General features: G+C 39.3%; 2 protein-coding genes across 8 annotated transcripts in view; both read right to left on the bottom strand.

Annotated features, from left to right (window-relative positions):
* Positions 1-8,520, bottom strand: part of LOC112557247 — a 65,310-nt gene extending 56,790 nt beyond the window's left edge. The window contains exons 1-7 of one of the 4 annotated variants that reach the window (XM_025226988.1): positions 7,919-8,520; positions 6,875-6,945; positions 4,478-4,524; positions 4,120-4,244; positions 2,950-3,037; positions 1,697-1,886; positions 1,323-1,423 (exon numbers count right to left, since the gene is read on the bottom strand). In XM_025226988.1, the coding sequence (XP_025082773.1) occupies positions 1,323-1,423; positions 1,697-1,886; positions 2,950-3,037; positions 4,120-4,244; positions 4,478-4,504 (531 nt within the window). In that variant the 5' untranslated portion in view covers positions 4,505-4,524; positions 6,875-6,945; positions 7,919-8,520. Of the gene's footprint in view, positions 1-1,322; positions 1,424-1,696; positions 1,887-2,949; positions 3,038-4,119; positions 4,245-4,477; positions 4,525-5,320; positions 5,344-5,396; positions 5,702-6,874; positions 6,946-7,918 lie in introns of those variants that run through there. The other 3 variants (XM_025226990.1, XM_025226989.1, XM_025226991.1) reach the window with 3 other exon arrangements.
* Positions 8,521-11,098: 2,578 nt separating this feature from the next.
* LOC112557777 (transient receptor potential cation channel subfamily M member 8-like) overlaps positions 11,099-22,642 on the bottom strand; it is a 33,330-nt gene continuing 21,786 nt past the window's right edge. For all 4 annotated transcript variants that reach the window (XM_025227811.1, XM_025227813.1, XM_025227814.1 and 1 more), the window contains exons 27-38: positions 21,259-21,356; positions 20,722-20,815; positions 19,802-19,939; positions 18,996-19,238; positions 18,547-18,709; positions 17,902-18,016; positions 16,353-16,579; positions 15,881-16,004; positions 15,649-15,694; positions 15,164-15,287; positions 13,650-13,737; positions 11,099-13,056 (exon numbers count right to left, since the gene is read on the bottom strand). In XM_025227811.1, the coding sequence (XP_025083596.1) occupies positions 12,966-13,056; positions 13,650-13,737; positions 15,164-15,287; positions 15,649-15,694; positions 15,881-16,004; positions 16,353-16,579; positions 17,902-18,016; positions 18,547-18,709; positions 18,996-19,238; positions 19,802-19,939; positions 20,722-20,815; positions 21,259-21,356 (1,551 nt within the window). In that variant the 3' untranslated portion in view covers positions 11,099-12,965. The remainder of the gene's footprint in view (positions 13,057-13,649; positions 13,738-15,163; positions 15,288-15,648; positions 15,695-15,880; positions 16,005-16,352; positions 16,580-17,901; positions 18,017-18,546; positions 18,710-18,995; positions 19,239-19,801; positions 19,940-20,721; positions 20,816-21,258; positions 21,357-22,642) is intronic.

Raw genomic sequence — 22,642 nt, 5'->3', positions numbered from 1 at the left:
AATGTCTTCTCAAGATGAGCTTCATGCACGGCTGCCTGTACTGCCTGCGCCACATCTGCGGTAGAGTCCATTATCTGATCAAGGACGTTCTTCCCTAGTAGAAGCGACACGCGCCTCCTGCGCTCACTTGTGACCACATCGACCAGGTCCTTGACCACCAGGATAGGAACGTTCTCAGACGCTGGCCGTAAACATGTCCACCACCGCCACTCCTGAGTTTGTTTTAGCTGTAAGTCCTGTATATGCCCTCGTGCCCACTCGTCAGTGACCGTCGTTACCTCACTGCCGGCGTCGAGCAACGCCATCACTCAACTGCCATAAATGACAACCTCCGCCGTCGGACACTTTCCAGTCAGGCCAGCTACACTTTATTTCCCTGTCATCCTGTTACGGAAAACGGGGGCAGTCACTTTCCCTGACCGGTCGGGCTGCAGTCCTCCGAGATGGTGTCAATCGCCGCCACTTCGACGCTCTGCGCCGCCTTCTACCTCGCCTGCTTAAATTCTGGAGCTTCGCGGCGTATTCGTCGACCACCTCATCACGTTGCTGTGGCACTGATGCCGACTTTGTTCGCCGTACGCCTCCACTAGGACACCCAAGATCTTTCTCGGCGTATCTCTTGTGTCATGCGGAAGCATCATAACTCGACGTCTGGCAGGTCCCTCCAGCGAGCTCAAGATGTCACCACGAGCCGCATTCTGACACATCGGGTTTATGGCGAGAGCTAACTCGACCTCTGTTTCAATCTCGTCGACACTCGTTGGTCCACCGGCAAACTACTGAAAGCGGACTAACTAGTATGCTCGTAGAGCCTCTGTCCACCCAACGGATAGCATCATGGTCCTCTCTATGTACTAATCTTCTGTCGTGGGCTTCTGCCCGTGATGAACAAATGTTTCTTTTTGTTCAGCAGTGCTTTTAGGCCCTTGGTCACCCAAGGTTTGTTGTTAGGATAAACATACACTGCTTTGATGGACTGGTGCAATCAACACTATTTTACTCCTCACTTTTACTTCTGTGTGTGTGTTAAATGTCTGTATGGGTATGTGAGCAAAGACAAATTTCTGCCCTGGGTCTCCTGGGCAGACAATAAAGTCTGTTTTGATTTGATTTTGATTTTGATTTGATTAAAATAGAATCTAAGCATTTCTGAAGGAATTGCTCACTGTCGGTACAAACACGACTAATAAATTAGTAGTAAAATATCAAAGTAGCCTTTCCATTGTTTGGGCCAATATTTATCTTTCACACACATATATATATATACACACGGAAGTTAAATTTGACTACTATAAAGTACTAACGTGTTCTCTAATACGTACAGTGTAGAAGAAGAAGAAGAACGAAGAGTTTTTTGGTTTCAGTTCATCTTTGAATTTCTTAAAGTAGTCTTTCGTTTGAGCGTGTGTGAAAATCCAGACATCTAAGTGAAAGGAAGAGGAAAACAAGTTTAGAAGAATTAGATGTTAGCATTACTCTCATGCTAAACTAAACTCGCACACAACCATAGCTGTTGAAAAAGAAATGAATTTTACAGCATTACTTACATGTTTCTAGTCAATGCCTGTGTTAAGTAAAAGAAGTAAAAGAAAATAGAATTCCAAAAGATTTACCTAAATTCTTATATTTGCTTTTATCTTCTGTTAATGCATTTATTTACTTGAAGTTTATTTTTTCATATCACTCACAATCTTACCCTCAGTGAACACACAGTTCGCCAGGATACGTTCAAAAGCATTCTTTTTTCTTCTAGACCTCGCGAGAATAAAGGGGACGCTGTTTTGAGATAAGTATAATATAACCAAGGGTTTCTTCACGGGGTAACTGTCGCACATGTTATCGTTTGCTGTATTGCTGCTCCCACTGCTTTTTTGTTCCTGGCTTTCCTGTGTATGGACAAAATAAAAACTCAAAGAGGTTCAACAGTTAGCGCGTATAAAAAATCCCGATGGTCTGTTATCCTATTGCCCCATTTTCACAAACTGCCCATTTGGGCGAAGAAAAACCCCAAACCTCTTAATAGATCATTAAAATATTTTTCATATATCACAATGTTTTTAAACAATTAATGCGAGGTTACTCATCTTGTTCCTATTGCTAGCTTCAGAAATAAAAAAGTCCTTGACTGGTTTCTTCAAAAGAAGCTAAACATACACAAAATAAGTGTAATTTTACTTCTTCGCGGACGTGTGTACCGCGACATGAAAATGAAAGTAGCTAATGTAACAGGTCATAGTTTTCTCCCCTTGTGATTGTCATAAAACAAGAAAAGAGAGAAAGAGAGAGAGAAAAGGAGAAGAGAATGGGCAGAAAGAAGAATTGAAAGTGGATGAGAAGTGACTAGGAATTCTGCGTGAAACGTAAGTGCTATATGCTATACTTTTAATCCCTCTACCGTTCCTTGGGCGACTTTGTGGTTTCCCTTCACTTTAATTAAACTCTTGCGTGTAAATTTTACCTTCTCCATCTTGTGAGAAGAGACTGTGGGGTTTTTGCCTGACTTATTTAACTGCGGTGTAAAGCGACTGTGTATCTATGATTTTGACTTCGATTTGCTGGACTGGTACCGACGAATCAAATGGGGACCCGCAAGTGCCAGTTATTTTTTTTATTAAATAATTATATTCTATATGTGGAAACCATTAAAAACAACACGAAACCTAATACCCATCTGAGAATAGTGGAGTTTTGTAACTAGATCACTACGGCCCTGAAACCTAGGGGGAGGGGGATTTCCCAGCTCACGAACTAGAAGCGACAAGTAGGCTAGAAAAGCATGATCAAATAGTGACTCTCCGTAAACATTTACATGTACACACCTACTTCATCCCCATCCTTCTTACTATGAATTTATTGACACAGTGCAGAACCGAGAATGTAAACACTTTTTAATATATAAATAGATGCACAGTCCGATCATAACTAACTAAAGAATGTTCATGTACCAACCTGTTTTGTACCGCTGTTTCCAAAACACCGATCCAAGATTTCGTTCTGAAAGTCAATTTCTTCTCTTGCACCGTAGTCCAGACGAGAACTGGAATTTCAAAATGCAAATATATGGACGCATGTCTATTTAAAAATGTAACTATTTCTTTAATGACAACGTCGCAGTTTTTAGTCAGCAATCTCTTTAAAGCAGTTTATCCTTGTTGTTGTCTACAAAATGCTGATGCAAACTATTGGCGAAGTATCGAAATCTTATTTGTGTGTGTATGTGTGTGTGTGGTTGCTGGTTGTTGGTTGGAGGTTGGGGGTGGTTCCGTCGTTGTCGTCGTCGTCGTCGTCGTCGTCGTCGTGTGTATCATGAGGGAAACTAACGAGTACAGAAATTTGTCTTTCTCTCACACAGGAACACATAAATGGAGACACATCACAAGCTAAATTATACATATATAATCACACACACAATTACATGCTCCGATATCCTTCACTCACTTTCTTGTAAAAAGTAATGTTTAAATTCTAGATACAACAAAATGTGAGTGTGCGTGTGGATGTGCATGAGAGAAAAAGAGAGAGAGAGAGAGAGAGCAAGACAGAGAGAGACAGAAAGAGAGAAAGGTGGAGAGACAAAAGAGTGAATCGTGTTTTCAGTTTCAGTTTCACGTGACAATAGCTCAACGCTGTAGTGATGGATCCCGAAGTTTACTCTGTGTAATGCCAGCTTACTAATCGTCTCTGCTGATTCCCATGTTGGATAATGGGAAGTATGAACCGTGTTGAATCATTTTTATCGTTAAAACATTTGAGAGCAAAACGTTCCATGAGAAACGTGCTATTTTTGTATAGTTAGTTACTGCCCGTTATGCCGGTCGGCACGTAGGGCAGCGACTCTGTCGCTGTTTCCGTAACAGTAGTGTTTTTTTATGGGACAGGGTTGTTAGCCCTGTGCCCAACCCCCAACCTGGAGGACCAGGGATCATGTTTCGTCTGGTATCTACCCTTTGACCTGCCCGGCTTGGGTGACCCTGCCCGGTATAGCTCTCAGGTTCATCGACACACACAAGCCCCCCGACCTCGACAAGGTAATGATCATCCGGGGGGCTATTTTTGTATAGCATTCTATATATATGCGCATGAGTTTTTATGTAATTATCCAAAATGCAACATCTTTACCATATTGAAGCTAGAAGTTGTTGCCATTTTCCACCCATTTCATTTTTCTCACTCTGTGTGTGTTCTTGCTGTAAAGTCGTGGATTTTGGGCTTCCCCATGAGTGAATCGAAGGTTCCTTGGTGGGCTACAAAATCAGAACCAATGCATTTACGCTGTCTAGAAAACTAATATTAATACTAAGAAATAACGATTAAGTCTACTGGTACAATGCACAGACACAATAATAATTATAATAATAATAACTAAAACTCCTGTAGCCATATTAATGCAGATACACATGTATGGATGAGAACGTAGACACAGTGCAGACGTGCTATGACCCCAAGAAAAACTAGTAGAATTAAAAATATAACTTACTTCAGGTGAAACTCTGTTGGTTGACATTCACGTATCTTTTTATATTCCTGGAAAATCAATCAATCAATCAATCAACCAATCGTAACTAGACCAAATTACGTTAGTTGCGGATCGCCCCAGCGTGGGTCTGATGCACGAACACAACCACTCGCTCAGCCAGAGGTGGGATATGACGCACCTATCGAACCTTTGATGAACGTAGACCACAACAAAGACGAAATGAACGGTACAAATAAGAAGTTTAATCACATGTAGATGAAAATCAAGAAAGAAAAAAAAATGATGGAAAAATACACATACACGCGCAAGAAAAGAAAAACAGAGAACTGCCCCACGCCCAAGAGGTAAATAGTAGGGAAGATATAAAACAAGCCCACTGTCAGAGTTCTTGCCCCTGTTAGAGTTCTTGCCTTTGTCAGAGTTCTTGCCCCTGAGGTCTTCAGGCGTAACGTAAGACCTACAACACTGTGTACTCTGTTTACACGGTCTCCTTCAGTTTCTGTGGCCTTCCGCGATGCTCTCGTGCTGACCACCCCTGTACTGTTCGTCTCACGTACACAGGGACCCTATGCTAGTCCACAATCCGAACTGATTCATTGACCACACGCCACACGACGCAGGACCGGACGACGAATGCGACGGAACGAAAATATGAAGGGAGGACGACACGCAGAACAGCTGAGACTCTGCACAAACAGGGGTGGAAAAGGCACAGGAGAATGAAATGATGAAGTTGAAGAAAAACAGCGACGAAAGAACAAGGACAAGTTTGACAAGATCACACGAAGATACAAATAATGGAAGAAGTTAAGAAGAATAAGAATAAAAGGATTGCAAACCCACGCGGCTTGTGAAGTTGTCCTGCGATCACCCACTCACAACGAACAGTACCGTAATCCTACTCACGTCTCACACCTACCCTGGAGTTACTGTGTCCACTAACAGTACCAGCCTTCCAGTCCACCCAGAGCTTGCTTGGTCACTCCTGGCTGCTGTGCAAAACATGCCACCTTGCCTACCCGGTCTCACACCTTTCACAGCAACTCGCTCCTCTTAGCGCCTTAGGAAGATGCCGCGAGGGACGCTACGCTCTGGGGTTCGCTGCATAGTCTCCCAGGAGCTGGAACCAATGGCCAGCGCCCACAACACCCACGGGATGCTGAAGCGCGTGAAGGCTTTTCACGCCAAAACTACGGACAGTGTTGGTAGAGGCAATGAATAGCGAACCCCTATTGCTAGAACAAGCAGCAAACTCAGCATCAAGCAGACGATGCATGACGTAACATGAGCATGACGTCAGGCGTTGCTACAATCAGCGTAAAAATGCCTTGACCTTTACACCGCGCACCGGATATAAAGGCTGGAAAATGACGTCAAATGTCGTCTGCTGTAAGTTGCCTTCCTATTACCGGTGCGTCCCGAAGCACTGACAGAAAGGCTGGCATAGAAACATGTCTGACACGCGAAAGTACTGTTATCGTGTGAAAATTTGTCTTACTCTAGAGTCTAGAATATCATCAAACTAATAAAAAAAAAACTACCCAACAAAAGTGTCTGCGGAGATCGCAACTTGTTAGGTGGTCTTGTGTCAAGGGTGTAAATTAAACATAGGACTAAATGAATATAGAGTTAGGCTTTTAAAAGGCTGTCTAGTTTCTTTAAAAAAGTAGATAAGACAGAGTAAAGAGTAGATAAGACAGTAAAGTTAGATCAGCTGGCATAAATAATCGCTAGTGTGATGAGTTGTAGGTCTTATACTATTTTGTATATGAGTGGTTTCCTGCACCTTGCATCTGTGTGCGTTATTCTGAGTTCGTGATTTTCGAGAAAAATGAAGGTAATTTAGAGGTAGTTGAACATGTGTGTGTGTGTGCTGCAAAAATAAGTCGAACCTCCTCCAAGGTCCCCTGAAGGACAGTCTTCTACAAGTTCCCGGGTCACAAGGACAAACCAGTGCAGCAGCTTTTGTCACTTGACTGTTGCAAGTAGAGGTTCCTGGTGTCCTACGATTGTGGCAACCGTGCTACAGGTTCTTAGTTTTATTATCGAAATAATAGTGTCGTCACCACTGGCAACATCACTTAACAAATGTCGAACGCAAGTGAAAATGAATGTACGAAGGGGCTTTATCCTGAAGATTTTTTGTCCTGAAAAACCATCCAGAACAGCAATTCGAAATAACCAAAAGGCTTTTTTCAATTCGATTTGAAAGGGAAAATACTTTAGAGGTAAAGCAAGCTCGACTGGATCATTGTTAGATGAGAGGCGATAGTGACAGATTGACGCTCGGCTTGACATTTTGTGATGCATGAAAGAACTTGTTAGCTTGCGTTTTATCCTGTGAAATAAAAATCTGTTACAACCGCAAACCGAAGACGCTTTGATTGCATTTATTACCTGTATAAAGACAGATAGAGACCGTGTCGCGAACTAGCGTCCCCGAGAACCAGGAACAGGAGGCCTTGCTCCTGGAAAAAAAAAAAGATTCGTGAATCATGTTTAAACATTCAGTGGTGTGCAGTTTTGTCTAGTGCTTGGGTAAAGTTCAAACTCTATTTTTCCAAAGTAAAAACGCTTTTTTCGTTGTCGAGATCTCATTTATCCGTTATACCACGTTAACGGTGGCCATGTTTTTTTTAAAATGTGGACAGAACAAATTTGCTCTTTTTTACCTTATGAGTGAATGTCAGAGAGGAATAAGAAATGATACGATCTCTACAAAACATAAATTTCTATTAAAATACTAAAAAGCACAAAAACATATGCTCTCTTGCGGACACTCATCTCTAAAAAAATGTTGGCTTCACAGATAGTCAAGCGAACATTCAAAAGATTATCTCATACAATGCTGAGGTGTTCGACATGACAGTCGATCATTATACACGATTATCGATGAACTTTCCATACCTACATTTAATTCGAAATTAATCATATTTATATTTTCATTTTCTTGTCCTCTGTCTACCTTTACCATAAGACTTTTAGAAGATGGAATGGACGCCATCCAACCATTTTCTGGCTGAGCTTAGAACCTAACTAGACCTAAAGTCAGCCTCGATTGAGTGCATACAGTCACCGTGCAATTCCAACGATAATCGTAGACAATGATCAGCTTCACTGCCATGGTTTTCACTATGCTTCTGTTTCGTTTAAAATGACCCAAACTAAGTAGGTCAGTAAGACACAAGGATACTTGTCCAGTTCCCAAAAAAGGTGAGCCGGTAGTTCAAGTCATGAACTCGTATTCCACACCCCGCGAACAAAAGACATATTTAGAAAAAAAATAACTCCTACAAGCAGAGGATCAAAACTGGAACACACAAAATTTAAAGTCCATAACTAATGCAACAATTATAACTTCGGTACAGTACGACAACCACGCGAGTTGAGAAGTAATAGTAAAACTGTTGTTATACGTTAGTACGGCAAAGTTATAGCTACCTGTCGTCGGAAGATTCTTCAAAAGTGTGCAGAAAATTCACATCATTTCTCGAGGAGATCCCAGCAAAGCAAATATCTGCAGCAAAGCGACTAACTCAGTGCACGACGGGACTGACTGAACTCCAGGAAGCAGACGTGAAGCAGACGTGAGCGAAAAGTCGGAGCCCGACGATGGCCTTGAGCAGAGGGATATAAATAACTACCACGTGACTGCCGTTCCAATAATGGAGCACGCTGCACAAATGGCTTAAGATCCATAAAGAGTGGACGGATCATCCTGTGTGGACCTGCTCGCTACAGCCTGAAAAAAGTGTGAATGGCGGGCCTTGTCATCTTCCACGTCTATCCATGTGCTCCAGACACGTCTTTTTGACTGCACGAAAGGGTGAATACATGAAATGAATGAGGCGAAATCCTCGACCCTGCAGTAATATTGTGGCGAATATAAGGTGGATGGGTGGGAGATTCTTCTGTCGCATTCCTTCAGTCAGTTGTATCATGGACGTGTATATAAGTTCGTGGTTGTATCTAGACTAGTACCGGTCGTTGGTGAAGTACAGACTGGAACGTATGTTCACACCTGCCATGTGTTTAAGTATGCTTGACTGTTGGTTGGTTGTTCTGGCACCTTATGTGTATAAGGCTTTTTTCAATTTACTTGAAAGGGCAAACATTTTACAGGTAAAGCAAGCACGGCTGGATCATTATTAGTCGAGAGGCGATAGTGTCAGATTGCCGCTCGGCTTGACATTTTGTGATGCATGAAAGAACTTGTTAGCTTGCGTTTTATCCTGTGAAATAAAACTCTGTTCAAACCGCAAAGAGGAGCCGCTGCAAGTGCATTTACTACCTGTATAGAGACCGTCTCGCGAACTAGCGTCCCCGAGAACCAGGAACAGGAGACCTTGCCCCTCCGGGAAAAAGTAAAAGATTTGTGACTGACGGTTAAAGATTCAGTGGTTGCAGTTTTTATCTGCTTGGGTAAAGCTCTAATTTTTAATTTCGCAAAAGAAATAACGGTGGCTTTTTTTTTTTTTTTTAGTTTGTATGCACAGCAAGTTTGTACTACTTTACCTTATGGCTGAGTGGTTTGGTTGGTGGGTGGGTGAGTAAGAGAGAAATAGGAAATGATGTGATCTCAACGGCATATGAATTTCTATTAAACAACTAATAAGCCCAAAAAGCATGTGCTCTCTTACCGAATATGTTAGTCGTGACTCTTTCCTGTCAAGATTTTTGGCTTCACACACACACACACACACAGACAGACAGACAGACAGACAGACAGACAGACAGACAGACAAACGGACAGGTGAAAATTCATACAGTGCTTAGATGTTAGACATGACAGTCTATCATTATTCATGATTGTCGCTATAATTTCTATATCTAAATTTATGTCGATATTAAATATCTTTCATTTTCTTATTTTCTATCTACCTTTCCCATAAGACTTTTAGAAGATGGAATGGACGACATCCAACATTTTCTGGCTAGAACACGATTAGACCTAAAGTCAGCCTCGATTGCGTGCATTCAGTCACCGTGCAATTCCAACGATAATCGTATACAATGATCAACTGTACTGCCGCTGTTTTCACTATTTTTATGTATCGTGTAAAATGACTCCTTACAAACTAAGTAGGTCAGTGAGGCACAAGGGTACTTGTCCAGTACCCGACAAGTCGTGAACTGGTACTCCACACCCCGCGAACTAAGGACATATTTAAGGGTGGGACTACGTACAGACACACTCTACTTGTTGGCGCCTGTCTGGGTGAACATTGTTTTTTTGAGACTCTAACGTGACCCAGGCACCCTGTACACCGCTGACTGGGACCTTCAACAAAGTCTGTTTGCTTTTGATTGCGTTACTTCCTCTCACAAAGTGCGCACAGACTTTCACTCGCAAGTCGCACTTCACGATGCAGATAGAAGTTGCTGGACAGTAGTCCAAACATTCAATGAGACTACCAAAGGGTTAGTTGGCTCATGCTATCATTATCTCCTAAGAAGCAGATTGAAAAGAATATTTGCCGATGATCAGAAAAGAAATATTTCACCTCTAGGTTCTCAAACCATTGGAAAATTAGAAACCCTAAATTATGTAAAACTACAAATGAGAAGTTGTTGTTTTTTAGAAGAGACTAGTTCAACAATACTAAAAATAAAAAGTATGAAGGCACATGTCTCATGCTTAGCTGTTATTTTAGCCCACTAACCCTATAAAACAACACCTTCTGCACACACACACACTATGTAAATGCCTTTTGAGGACTGGAAAATTAGTAGGCGACGTTTAAAAAGTATATCAATATATCACACCGAATCTGGACTATGCTACGGCGATGAACGTTGTTCTTGACAATGGAAGGGAAATTGCAACAGACGATTTAAAGACAAGTCTTGTCGACAAGCCATAATAGACCCCAATTGTAAGTGGCTCTACGACCCATTTTAAAATTACCACATTTGACCACAACGTAGTTAAACTAACAGACAAACTGGAAATATGGTACACCCAGCCATTTAATGCTTTCTTTTTGACAAACCAAAAACTACCGAGAAAATTGCATGCCTTATGATACTAGATTAACACTTTACAGTTTATGTTCATGAAGAGGTGATATTTTGCATCTATTATTTAAAATTAATACTCACCACAATGCGTATTGTATTTAAATATAAAATTAAAAAATACAAAATTATTTGTCTCATTAGGTCTTAATATAGCGGACAAGAGACGAAGAGATTCACTTTTTGCTGCCGTTAAAGATGACCAAGTGGTTATTGATTACTTATTTAGCAAGTCGGTTTTCTTTAAAAGTGCCTCTGTCAGAAACATCAAATGTTTTTTGATGTCATTACCCACAAGAGATATTCTTTGGACTCCATAGTTGAGATTTAAAGGAAGCTCAGCTGAAAAATCAAGAGAAAGAATGTGTGGTGTAGAAATATGAGAATAAAAATGTAAACATACAACTACAAACTATTGTTTTCTCCACACTCTACCCTACTCACACCTTCAACAAATAAACTAAAGAGCTGTGAAGACTGAATAGAGGGAGAAAATTGTCTGAACAGTTAAAGGGAGGCTAACATTCATATCTTGTTGAGTGTAAATAATTGTAGTCTCCCTTTGACATTTTTCACACTCACATACTTCAAATATTCTTTAAATCGAGAAAAAATATTTCTTAGGCATAAATATGAAAATACATCATCAATCTCAATTGAAGATCAAAACCTGATCACAATAATAAAATGCTAACAAAGTACAGAAAAGTTTATCAACACTAAACTTTACCCCTTATCAGTTAAGTCGGAAGCAAATCGACATTATGGTCGATTTTCATAATAAGTTGACAAAGAAAATACATGTTTTCCTATGCATTAGGTCTGCAAATCATTAAAATCTAACATGAATGAAAATAATCAAAATGGTGCAGTTTACATAGCCGTACATAAATGTATACTAAACTTTTACAATTACGTAAAAATCACGTGATAGCTCAATAATCTTAACAATAGGAAGAACAATAATAATAAATATAATTTTTACAGTGTGCTACTACAATGTTGGAGTCATGCCCTTAAAGCTGGCCTATTAACAAGACAAAAATATATGTTATGAAAAAAATCCAGTCTAAATGTCATTAAAATATAGTGTTTAAAATAAGACTAATGTATGGACGGTTGCAAGTATTGCTTTAAACAGGCTGTAAGATTTTAAGGCTAAATATCACAGACATTTCAATAATACTATGAGTTCAAATCTTAGTTGCATCAAGATTTTTGTACTTGTAAAAGCGAAATCTTCAACTGCATCTCATATGGTAAAACTAATAAAGTACAAGAAATATGTTGATGGAGCACTATAGTAAAGGGTAAAACACGAAATAAACAATCGAATTGTTGCCGTCGTTATGTCAGAGTTATTGACAAGTTCAACATATGAATAACGACTATTCTAACAAATTGAGTCACAATCACTCACGCCAAATGGTGTCAAATGAACTTCAAAGTGCTTATGAAACACGGAATGCGAAACAGGATTTGTAATTAGCCCACTAGTGTGGAAAAGTGACAATTTTTTCTGTACGTAAACTGCATACTTTATTCACCTGATTATTATACTCAAATTGTCGGTAAATATTAAGTATGTTTATGATACAAAATTAGCACTAGAGTGACCAGGTGAGTTTTCTTCTTTCATGCTTTCTTTCCGTTTCCTTTATTAGTCATATAATGAAACCATGCAGTCAGCTTCGTGATTATATTTTCTAAACTCATAGCTTAATGCTTTATTGCAGATTTGTACACCTCGACGCAACTCTTAAACTGATAAGTATGGTAATGCAGTATCAATGATCGTTTTATGTCAAAATATTATATTCATGTCACTGATATGTGTGTTCTTCTGGTTCATATCTTTACTTGGTTTTAGTTACTATTGCTCCTCCTTGTGACAAAACAATTAGTTGTGGGGGTTGTCTATGAATAGAGACGATGTCAAGTATTGACAGTGTTTAAAGCCTTTAGGGGCTGTAGTTATGAAGCAATGTTAAATTTGCCCTGGGGCGACATGGGGAACAAAAGGACAAGTTCCTTGTTTTCAAAGCTGTAAAGTGGTGTCCAGATCACGCATATAGTGTTTTATCCCTGAAGCTGTAGTTGCAAAGAGAAGTATACCCTGGGGTAAAGAAACACAAAAGTACTAACCCTGGGGGTCTGGACATCGCACTGTAAATAGGAAAATAAGACATGTCTTTTACAGTTCTCCATGCTGCCCTGTGGAAACTTACTTCCTCTCGCTTGATAACCATGTCCACAGGGAGTAGCTAACAGATTCCGAGATCACAACTCCGTCTCAATGTCATAGCAGAGCGCAGTACATAATATTTCAGATGCTCACTTTAACAGTACAAAAGTTTGTATTACACTCTTTACGATTTTAAGAAAAATAGTTCATACATCTAAAATCGTGCGGAGTTTTGAGAGTGTCGAGAAGTAAACAGTCAATTTAACATCTGGTAGGTGATTATATTTAGCATTCAGGGGGAGGCAGCTTCCGTAAGTTTGGCATAGACTTTCTTCGAAGACTGTTTTCAGCTTGTATTCCAACAATCCGATGTCTCCTATGAGGAAAAAAAAAGCAACCAAACCATTTATAAACACAGCTAATAAACCAAGTTGTCAATGCATCGTAACGAACTTTCAATTCAGAAGTACAGACTAATACACTCATGTGTGTTATTTAATGTACGCCACCCCTCCCGTGTTTGCAACGAATTAAACTTAATGAAGGTGTGATGCTAATTTATCGTTGTTTGACCGTCAACAATTGTTAATTTGAACAAGCAGAGTTATAAAATAGTAAAAAATGTATAATATTTTGTTTCCTTTTGTCCAGCGCTTATGGATCTTAGTAGTAAAGCAAAGGTAAGTTGTCTCCATCATAATTCATTAAGAAATTAAGGGCGAGCGTCTTAATGTCACCTCTGGGGCAATAGTTCTAATTTCACTTCTTAAAAAATAAATAATTTGATTAATCACTGTAGATAATTTGGGCATCGCTATTTAATGAAATCAATGATGATATATATTCTGTTATACATGTCTTTCGATCAATGATATATATACTTCGGATACTGATAGAAATGACACTACTGCTTTAATAATTTAATGTATTAAACTGAATTGCTAGAGACTTGCTATCTGCTCCACGTACCCAGAAGAATGCGTTGGATTCCCAGGAGGCTTGCCGCACAGAACACAACTCCTGTAGATGATGCACGGGTGGCAGGCAATCCGCTCTTCTGCAACGTTGCAAGACATGAGTTTATATAAAGAAAGCATAGGTATTAATATATTCCTTGGCAACATTAGTTTACAAATTCCCATGAACACTCGGAGATTCTTCCTTCTCCAATGGACATACCTACAGCCTCTCGTTCATGTTGCAGGCTAACAGCACACCGAGTAAACAGATTCGAACAGCATAGCGACCGCACAGATGAAATGATTCTTCTCCTTGTTTATGTACTTTACTTTTAATTTTAAAAAAATTCACAAGGCAGTCTTCACAACAATGCGGTGTCCTCAAGCTCAAGAGTATTTATTAAAACACTTTAGAAGAAGATTTTATGAAGTTTTGTTTACTGTGTTTTCTTAAGGAATGTGCCTTTAGGAAAAGCAGTACTTCTTTAGCGTCCTTCTAAAAGTCCTATATTGTCTGCATGTGAGAATACCAACAAAATGGTCCTTTGCCCGTGTCAGTGCATTCTAAAATCTGTAGGTAGTTTCGTATTTCAGCGTCAGGAGCAATTTAAGACTATATCAACATTTAGCACAAGACATCAGAGCCCAGTTCTGCTTTCTAGAAATGTTTACATAAGTAGTTTCTATTTTGCATCAGTGTTTTTGTTTGTTTCCTTTCTTGTTCCTTTTTATTTGTCACCTCACTTTCTCCGCACCCCTCTTTTCTTTGTCATTTTACAATAAGACAAAATCTAAATTTTTCACGCTCGCGATTATAGTTATTTACAGCTTTACGCTTTAGTTTCTTTAAAAAATCTACCACAACAACTTTTTTTTTAAATAGTTGGCTTAACCTCAGCTGAAGACTCCCTATCATGAATGCAAAATTCCGTTCTGTTCTTACGATGCGATCCTACAAACATCACTTTAATGTAAAAGAGGTCACACCAATGGGGCCATGTGCACACAAGAACATAATTAGCATCGAACCACTGCTCTGGAAGCAGGCTTGTCTCTATACATTCGTGACGTCGTGATTATCACCCCTGGATGTGGATGGCAGTAGCAGTAGCTTGTGTATCGCAAACAGAAGGCGATAATTCACTTAGTTTTGTTAATAGTCTTGTGCTGAAGTCAGTACAGTCAGATATAACGTTTACAGGATATTGTAAACAAAACATTAGTGTGTGACCACTGTATTAAGCACATCACTGAGTACAGATGAATCACCAACCAAAGCCGCCACTGTCAACATGGTGTACACAGATCACAAGCTAGTGTCAGACTAGCACACACAGCGACTGGTACACACATTCTATAACTATTTGTGAGTCTTTTGATGTACACTGTGCTATTCGACTTAATATTAATTGCGAACAGGACCTGTATAGATACTATAAAGACAGATGCTGATACAGTTGAAAAGTACCTTTACCTGCGAAAATTGATTGTCCCTTAAAACAAATGATCAACCAGTAGACTCACCAACAACTGCCATTGCTTTGTTCAGGGTAGATGTGCTGTCGAGGATAGAATCGTGTAGTGTGAGCAAATCTTCAGTCAGCTCATCATATTCATTATCACTGCTGTTTCTGGAAGTCTGGCAATTCTAAAAGAAACCCCCAAAACAAAAAAGTACAATATAAAGATAGAAGGAAAAGAAGAAGTAAATTAGGAAGTGACTTCACGCCATCTACCTATAGTTAGGTTAGGTAATCACACTGCAGTTGGTAATCATACTGCAGCACGGTGGAGGCTATTGAAGGCTTAGCAACGACATGTCAGATCTTAGAAGGAATTTACATTTGATTAGACATTTCATCTTAAAAGAAAGATTACCTGGGAATTTTAAACAAGCACAAATTCTAAATCTTAAAACAATTTTCTCTTAATTGTTTCTAATAATCAACTGCCATTTCCTGATAAGGTTATTAATCACACTGATTATTAAGTTTACACTCCTAACTTACTTCACAATATTCTTTTGTAACTGTCTTCTTCTCCTCGTCTGGGAAGCTGCAAAATTTTTTTTAAAAGGGAATTCATCAAGTCAATGCATGTCTGAAATTGGTAAGTTTTATTCAGCTCTAGATAGTAAATTTCATCGATAAAATTAATGTTTATTCCTCTATACTCTATTAAAGAGTTGTTATTCATCTTGGTATTTACAATACGTATTTACAGTAGATATGGATCATTTACTTATTCTCCATGGTCTCCTTTACAAGATCTTCAACCGTTTTTGGTTTCTCTTCGGTATAAGTCTCTGTAGTGAGCTTTGCCCAGTTCAAGAGTGCAATAGTCTCATTCGAAGAAAGATATTGTCCTGTAAAATAAGATGTTATTAAATACTTAGGTATGGGCGCTTGACTTGGCGAAGCTTTATTACAAAGCAAAGTGTCAGTGCCCTTACTGCAAAATAAGTCACACACTCCTTTACGATGTTTGTAATTTCCGCAACCTGTTTGATGCTCAAGTTGTTGCTAATGTTGTTGTATGCTTTGGAGATTTTAGGTTTTCAGTATAACATAACTGAAGATGTACGTCGGTCTGGATGCAAACATGTACTGTATGTAAAACCTAAGGTACCTAATATTTATGATAATTGGGAAAATGAGACACTCATAGTAACGTCGTCAAAAGGTTGTAAACCACTCTGTCAGATCATACTCACGAAACCTGTTCTCTTTGCATGTTTTGTTTCCACCGTGTCCTTTTCCGAAGTGGTCTTTATTTTTTGTGATGTCATGACCAGAACACCGACAGATGTATAAGATCGGATAATAGAAGAGTGTAAGTGGAGGTGGCAAAGGGCTTCCAAGATAAAACTTGACGATCATGTGAAACTTCTGGTATTTCCTCAGGTCCTCCTTCTGGTTATTGATGCTTTCATACAAGTTGCTTAGAGAATAAGAAAGAGGAAAGAAATCTAACATAAATGCACAGTAATAAAAAGCGATTTCGGGCTATGTTTCTCTTTTAAATGCTACCAAAAACAGACATAGACTTGAAACAGTCGATACATGGATATCTTACATATCACACCAAACGGATTGACATGCGCATTCGTTCACAACACACAACGAAAACGGCCCGATGTCTCATGAGAGGTACTAACAGCTCTCCCCGGTGTCCATGTTTTCCCAGCATCCTCTGACCACAAAAATTCACCATTCCCCCGGCATAAAATTCCAAACCCTGGCCAGGCTTGACACGGAGGTGGATATTGATGTTTTACGCCAAGCCAGCTACTAATTCTATAGCACAGGGCAGCCAGCCCTGTAAACAGACGCCTCATGCAGAGAAAAAAAAAAGCAGCGTGCCCGAGACGAGAGCTGAACCCATGACAGCGAACCTTTACTGAATTGGTGACAGGCGCTAAGCCAGTGATGCCCAACCTTTTTCGGCCTGCGGGCCATATCCATTTCGAACAGCCGTGTCGCGGGCCACTTCACCGCAAAAATACAAAAAAGAAAAAAAAATAGAGCAGATACCATTTTTTATTAGAAACAAGTTGTACTTACCATTAATTATGTAGTAATTAGTGGGATATTTGAAGTTGTTTTCCCGAAACCAACTTCTGAATGTCCGGCTGCATCGTAGAGACACCAAGTCGGAGCACTGAATCGAAATGTTCGTCCATCGAACAAAAGATTGAGAGACGCCCCTACGTGGGGATAAATACTTCTTCCCTTTTTTCGGTTTCTTTCGGGTTTTTTTTTTTTTATTACTAACATGCCGATTTCCTGCACTGTGGGCAGAAGTTTCGCGGGCCGGATGGCACCGCGTTGCGGGCCGGATATGGCCCGCGGGCCGTGGGTTGGGCATCCCTGCGCTAAGCGATGCGCCACAAGGCCGCTGGCTTGACACGGGGTGAGCTTCACACTACTCGCACGTGAGGCCCAGGAAATGTTGGTGCGAACCTTCATCTGTCCAGCGTCTCACATGCAGGGGGGAGCGGTGGCTTTGAACACTTGAACTGACACGACCCCCAACCCACTATATACTCTGACCGTGATATTCAAATAGATTACTGATAAAAAAAAAATAAGGAATAAGGAAAGATTTTTTTTAATACAACGAAAAGAAAGTTATATCTAACATGTACATCTTAAGAAAAAAAAGCAGTGCAACTTCTTTTAAGCAGTAATGAGGATACATTAACTGTGATGTTGGTTAAAATCCAAGTTTAAGTTTATAATATCAAAGTCAAATACACATACCCGAAAGCTGCAATGAGTACGTTTATCAGCAGCAAGGAGGTAAAAAATAAGTAAGCTACCCTCAGTAGCCCACGGAAGACTACTTTGGGGTCGTCTTCGCTTTCACCCGTATCACCTGAAACAAGAAAATTGAACAGTTTTGATTCAGTTGGTACAGTTGGTAAAAATATCCATAGTACAGAAATCGAAAGAAAATATTCTATGCAATTCACTATGACCAGTGGACGTCAGGCAGCGCCCAGATGACTTCCCTGAATGGTCACACACACACACTCGTGAGCGCACTACTAGATGAAGAGAAAGAGATTTTAAGTTTTTGGCGCGAGCGGGCCTTGAAAACCAGTCAAAAGTCTTGGTTAACGACAAGACTAAGATAACCTCTGTTAGTCCCCGTATCTCTAGACTTTGTATTTTTTCATATAAATTCGTCTTACTTTTTATACCCTAGGTCTATCCATATTTTTTTTCTTTCTTCAATGCTGTCGTCAATGTTGACAAAAGAAGAAGAGGTAAAACAGCAAGAACAAAAAGAAACAAAAGAAGTAATAAAGATGGGGAAAGTCACGAACAAAGAACATGCTTGATTACAATGATGAGAACAATAAGGACCAAAAACAAGATGAGGACAAAGGGGAATAATCTTACCAGGTCTGTCTGCCAGCATGAGCCAGAAGGGCTCCACGGGTAGGGAAAGCACTACTGTTGAATTGACTACTCCTTGACCTCTGTTGTCAATAGAGTACATAATCACGCCGTATCCCAGGAAGATTATTATCAGAAGGACGGAGAAGAGAATCATCTCTTTGATCTGGAATAAACCAAAGTAGGCTTAACGTGATGTTTACAAATTATGAACATCTCGGAGTAGTGAAAATAATGCAAAATTCACATATATTTTGGTCAAAAAATCTTTTCGAGAAAAAGATCGTGTAAATATACAAGATTTTGTATCACTGAAATTACCAATATTTCAGACTGTCTATATGTGTACATACGCACATCCTAAATCATGACTAAGGGTACACAGATCCAAGCACTCACACACACGCATATTTCACGATTTGAAAACTAATATTAGTAATGAAAAAACTCACCATTTGATAAATCATAAAGACCTTGGGGCCCAACTGAGAGTTGATGGACGAAAAATAGAAAAGGCGACAGATGAATGAGATAAAGTTAATACAGAGTACAACATGAAGGGAGAAGGCGCTGGAGTCAAAAAGCAGCCATTGAAGGATTCCACCCCACGCTAGGTAGAAGTTGGTGACATTCAGAATTCCGAGTTGAGACAGTATGAACACTTTAACTCGTTGTCGTTTTGGCTGGACCCATTCCTGGAAAAAAACCAATTGTCAAGAAAGATTTTAAGCCACAGAACTCATTAGCAAGCATCATCGTCGTTATCTTCTTCTTGGTGTCCAGTCACTTAATCCCCAGACACTTCATCCCCGACACTTAATCCCCGACACTTCATCCCCTAGACTTTTAATCCCAAGACACTTCATCCCCGACACTTAATCCCCGACACTTCATCCCCGACACTTAATCCCCAGACACTTAATCCTTATAAATCAAGTGCAACCTATAATAGATGAAGTGTCTGGGGATTAAGTGACTGGGAACCCTTCTTCTTCATCATCGTCGTCGACATCTTATACATCATCGTCGTCGTCATAAATAATCAATCCTCACAAAATGAGATACATGCCGACAAACATCACTCAGCACAAAAAAGGTCTAATATGTGACCTCACGATTTTGCACAGATACCTCTAATTAATGTATGGTCCCAGCTCTTGCATTGGTCAAGAGGGTGATGAGTAAACCCATCCACAAACAAATCTAAAGTCTGTCTTCAATTCGTTTTTGGACTTGATGTTAGACTACCAAAGCTTACCATGGCCACACGCAGTTCTTCAAAATGCATTGTCATGAACCAAATCAAGAGAGCAACTTCGGAAATATGGACGTCTGGTGGAGGAATTCGCGCCATCAGTACATACGCGTAAAGAAGAAGAAAGCCCATGAAGAAAAACTGAAAAAGTAACATGATTCATTAAAACACACCTTTTCGAATTTCTTTTCTTGATTAGTATTAATTATGCATATAGTCAATAATTTTTTAATTTAATTGTCTACCTAATTTATTATGTTATTAAAGGTTATTGAAGAATATATATATATCATCCTCTGCTATGTTAAAAAAATACTCACAGTAATAATAAAACTTGCCTGCGTCTAGTTTGGTATGTTATTTCCAAATTTCAACAAGAGAACGTTTTACCAGCAAATCAGTACACAAAGTGGCTGCATGCTTAAACTAATGTTGTAATAATAATAATAATAGGCACTTAAAACGCACAACATCACGACCAAGATAGATCGCACTCTCTGCGCAGACCAATAATGATAAATGAAAGATAACAGCCAGTGGACAGTGAGGTACGTATAGACACACTGAACAACATAAAGATGAGGTACAAGAGTAGAATGTAAAGCAATGGATAAAGGTATGAAGGGATGTAGAAACTATAAACTGTGTACGCTGGAGTCGTTACATGACGGTTGGCATGACAGACAGTATTGCCAGGGAGTTAAGAATAGTAATTCAGGGATAATACTTTATGAACAGATATGTTTTCATAGAGCGTTTGAATGTAGCCTTGTAGTCCGAGTGGCGAATGTGATGTGGAAGAGAGTTCCACGCTTCCGTTGTCCGTATGTGAACAATAATATAGCTAAATACCTTGTGTTCATGAGGTTGACAGGACAAAATTATTCAGGTTATCAGTGCTAAGAACAACTAGACATTCATACCCATCCGGAGTAGAACTTGAAGGATGGATCTTCCCAGTAACGCGGCCAGTAGAAACAAAAGCGCGCTAAAGCGTATCGCAGTTGGGATGGTCCCCTGGTAACGTCATCGCCAGCAAAAAAAAGGCAAGTGCTAAAATAATTCACATTACATTCCCTTTCATGTAACTTACAAAAGGAATTGTTGAGTGAAATTAAAGAAAACAGCAGAGGGCTTATAGCTAAGTTATCCGGTGTTTGGTAAACATGTTTTCCTTGAAACTTTGTTTTCTAAAAGATCATCGTTTGACTTGGTTTGTTTGTCGTATGACAGTGTTTGTCCTATTTTGATACTAGTTTCAGTAGCGTTTATGGTCATGTAACCATTAACTCTCTTTTAAAGTAGTTCATTGTTAGTATGTACCATATCTATGACTTTTCATTCATTGTCATCGATATTTGTAATCAAGAGGATCGAAAATACATTTCTACTGACAAAAGAGCAAAGCATACGGGGTCGATTGTTTTCAGCAAAACGCCCAAGAGCACAAGTTTACATACCTCTTGTTCTGAGAAAAGTCCATGACCAACTTTGGGACTATAACAAAGATGGCGCTGATTGCGTAAAAGAATCGGGTGATGATCAGGAACTGATCTATCTGCAACAAAATAAAGTCGTTGAGCTCACGCTTATGAAACTATTGCTACATCCAACACACATTTAATAAACAATAAACTAGGCTGCTGTTTCTTGACACTCGGATGCAGTTAATTTCATCTGAAAATCCTGAAGATTTGTTATTGTTTTAACCGATATAATGAACTCCTTTTCCCCTTTTTTGCGTATTGTTACATAAGACGTTTAACGATATAGACTTGAATCTTTAGTTGTGTAAAATATTTTAAGATATAAGGTATTGATTTTAGAATATATATTTTACTTTATCTGGGCTAAACTGAATTATCTTTTAGAGGAATACAATGATGTGTCTGCTGTTTAATGCTCGCTGGCTAGGTTTTCCTCTGTTGACCTCTCTTTTGGCGTCATGTTAGATAATTCAATCAGTTAAGTTGGTTTTTGTGGGGGGTTTTTTGGGGGGTGGGTTACGGTTTTCATTTTTCTCGCATTTAAGATGTAAAATTCTGAGCTCGATTTCCTGAATATTTTTTTTCTGTCAGGCAAAAGTCTCGAAACTATTCTCAGGATAGGAGCTACAAATAATTTGACGGATTCTGTACTTGAATGGAAGTGGAAGGTGCTGCTGTGCTAAACTTTGTTTAGCATTATCATTGCCACAGACGATATTGCAATCCTGCAACGGATATCTCCTGTGCAGCTGCTGTCTTTGAACAGTTAGGCTTTTGGTTGCTGTTGGCCTCATCCAGTTGTCCTTTAATGAGCATCCCTTTTGTGCTGTCTTATCGTTCTGATTACAACTTTTTCAGAGCTGGTGTTGTGAATTTTTTGGCAAGTTCTTGGAGTAATTTATTTCACCACATTATAAATTGACCTGAATATAAATAAAATAATTAAAATAATACTTGCTCTTCTCCAAAATATCGTTCAACAGTTCAGCTAATGGTCCTATAGCCCTGGTGCTACGATTTCTTTCTTGGAAAGATGTATCAGTAGCACTTTTCATTTCGGGGGTTATTTTTAGTTGCCAGTTACATCGATATGATGAGACAATTTCTACATTAATCTTGTGAGACCGTCCGTTTTGTTGTAAAGATAAAGAATGTCAGTGGTACGAAGGTTATTTCTAATTACTGTATTTTCACTGCAAACCTCCAGCAACTGAGATGTTTTTACTAATAGTGTGTACATGAACTCATTTAAGTACTCATAAAACACACACAAACAAAAAAACAAACACACACATTCCAGTGTGAACATACACGTAATTAGAATTCATAAGAAAATAATGAAATATAATAATATAAT

The sequence above is a fragment of the Pomacea canaliculata genome, linkage group LG2, assembly GCF_003073045.1.
Source record: "Pomacea canaliculata isolate SZHN2017 linkage group LG2, ASM307304v1, whole genome shotgun sequence".
Lineage (NCBI taxonomy): Eukaryota > Metazoa > Mollusca > Gastropoda > Architaenioglossa > Ampullariidae > Pomacea > Pomacea canaliculata.
This window is presented reverse-complemented; position numbering and strand designations above follow the sequence as displayed.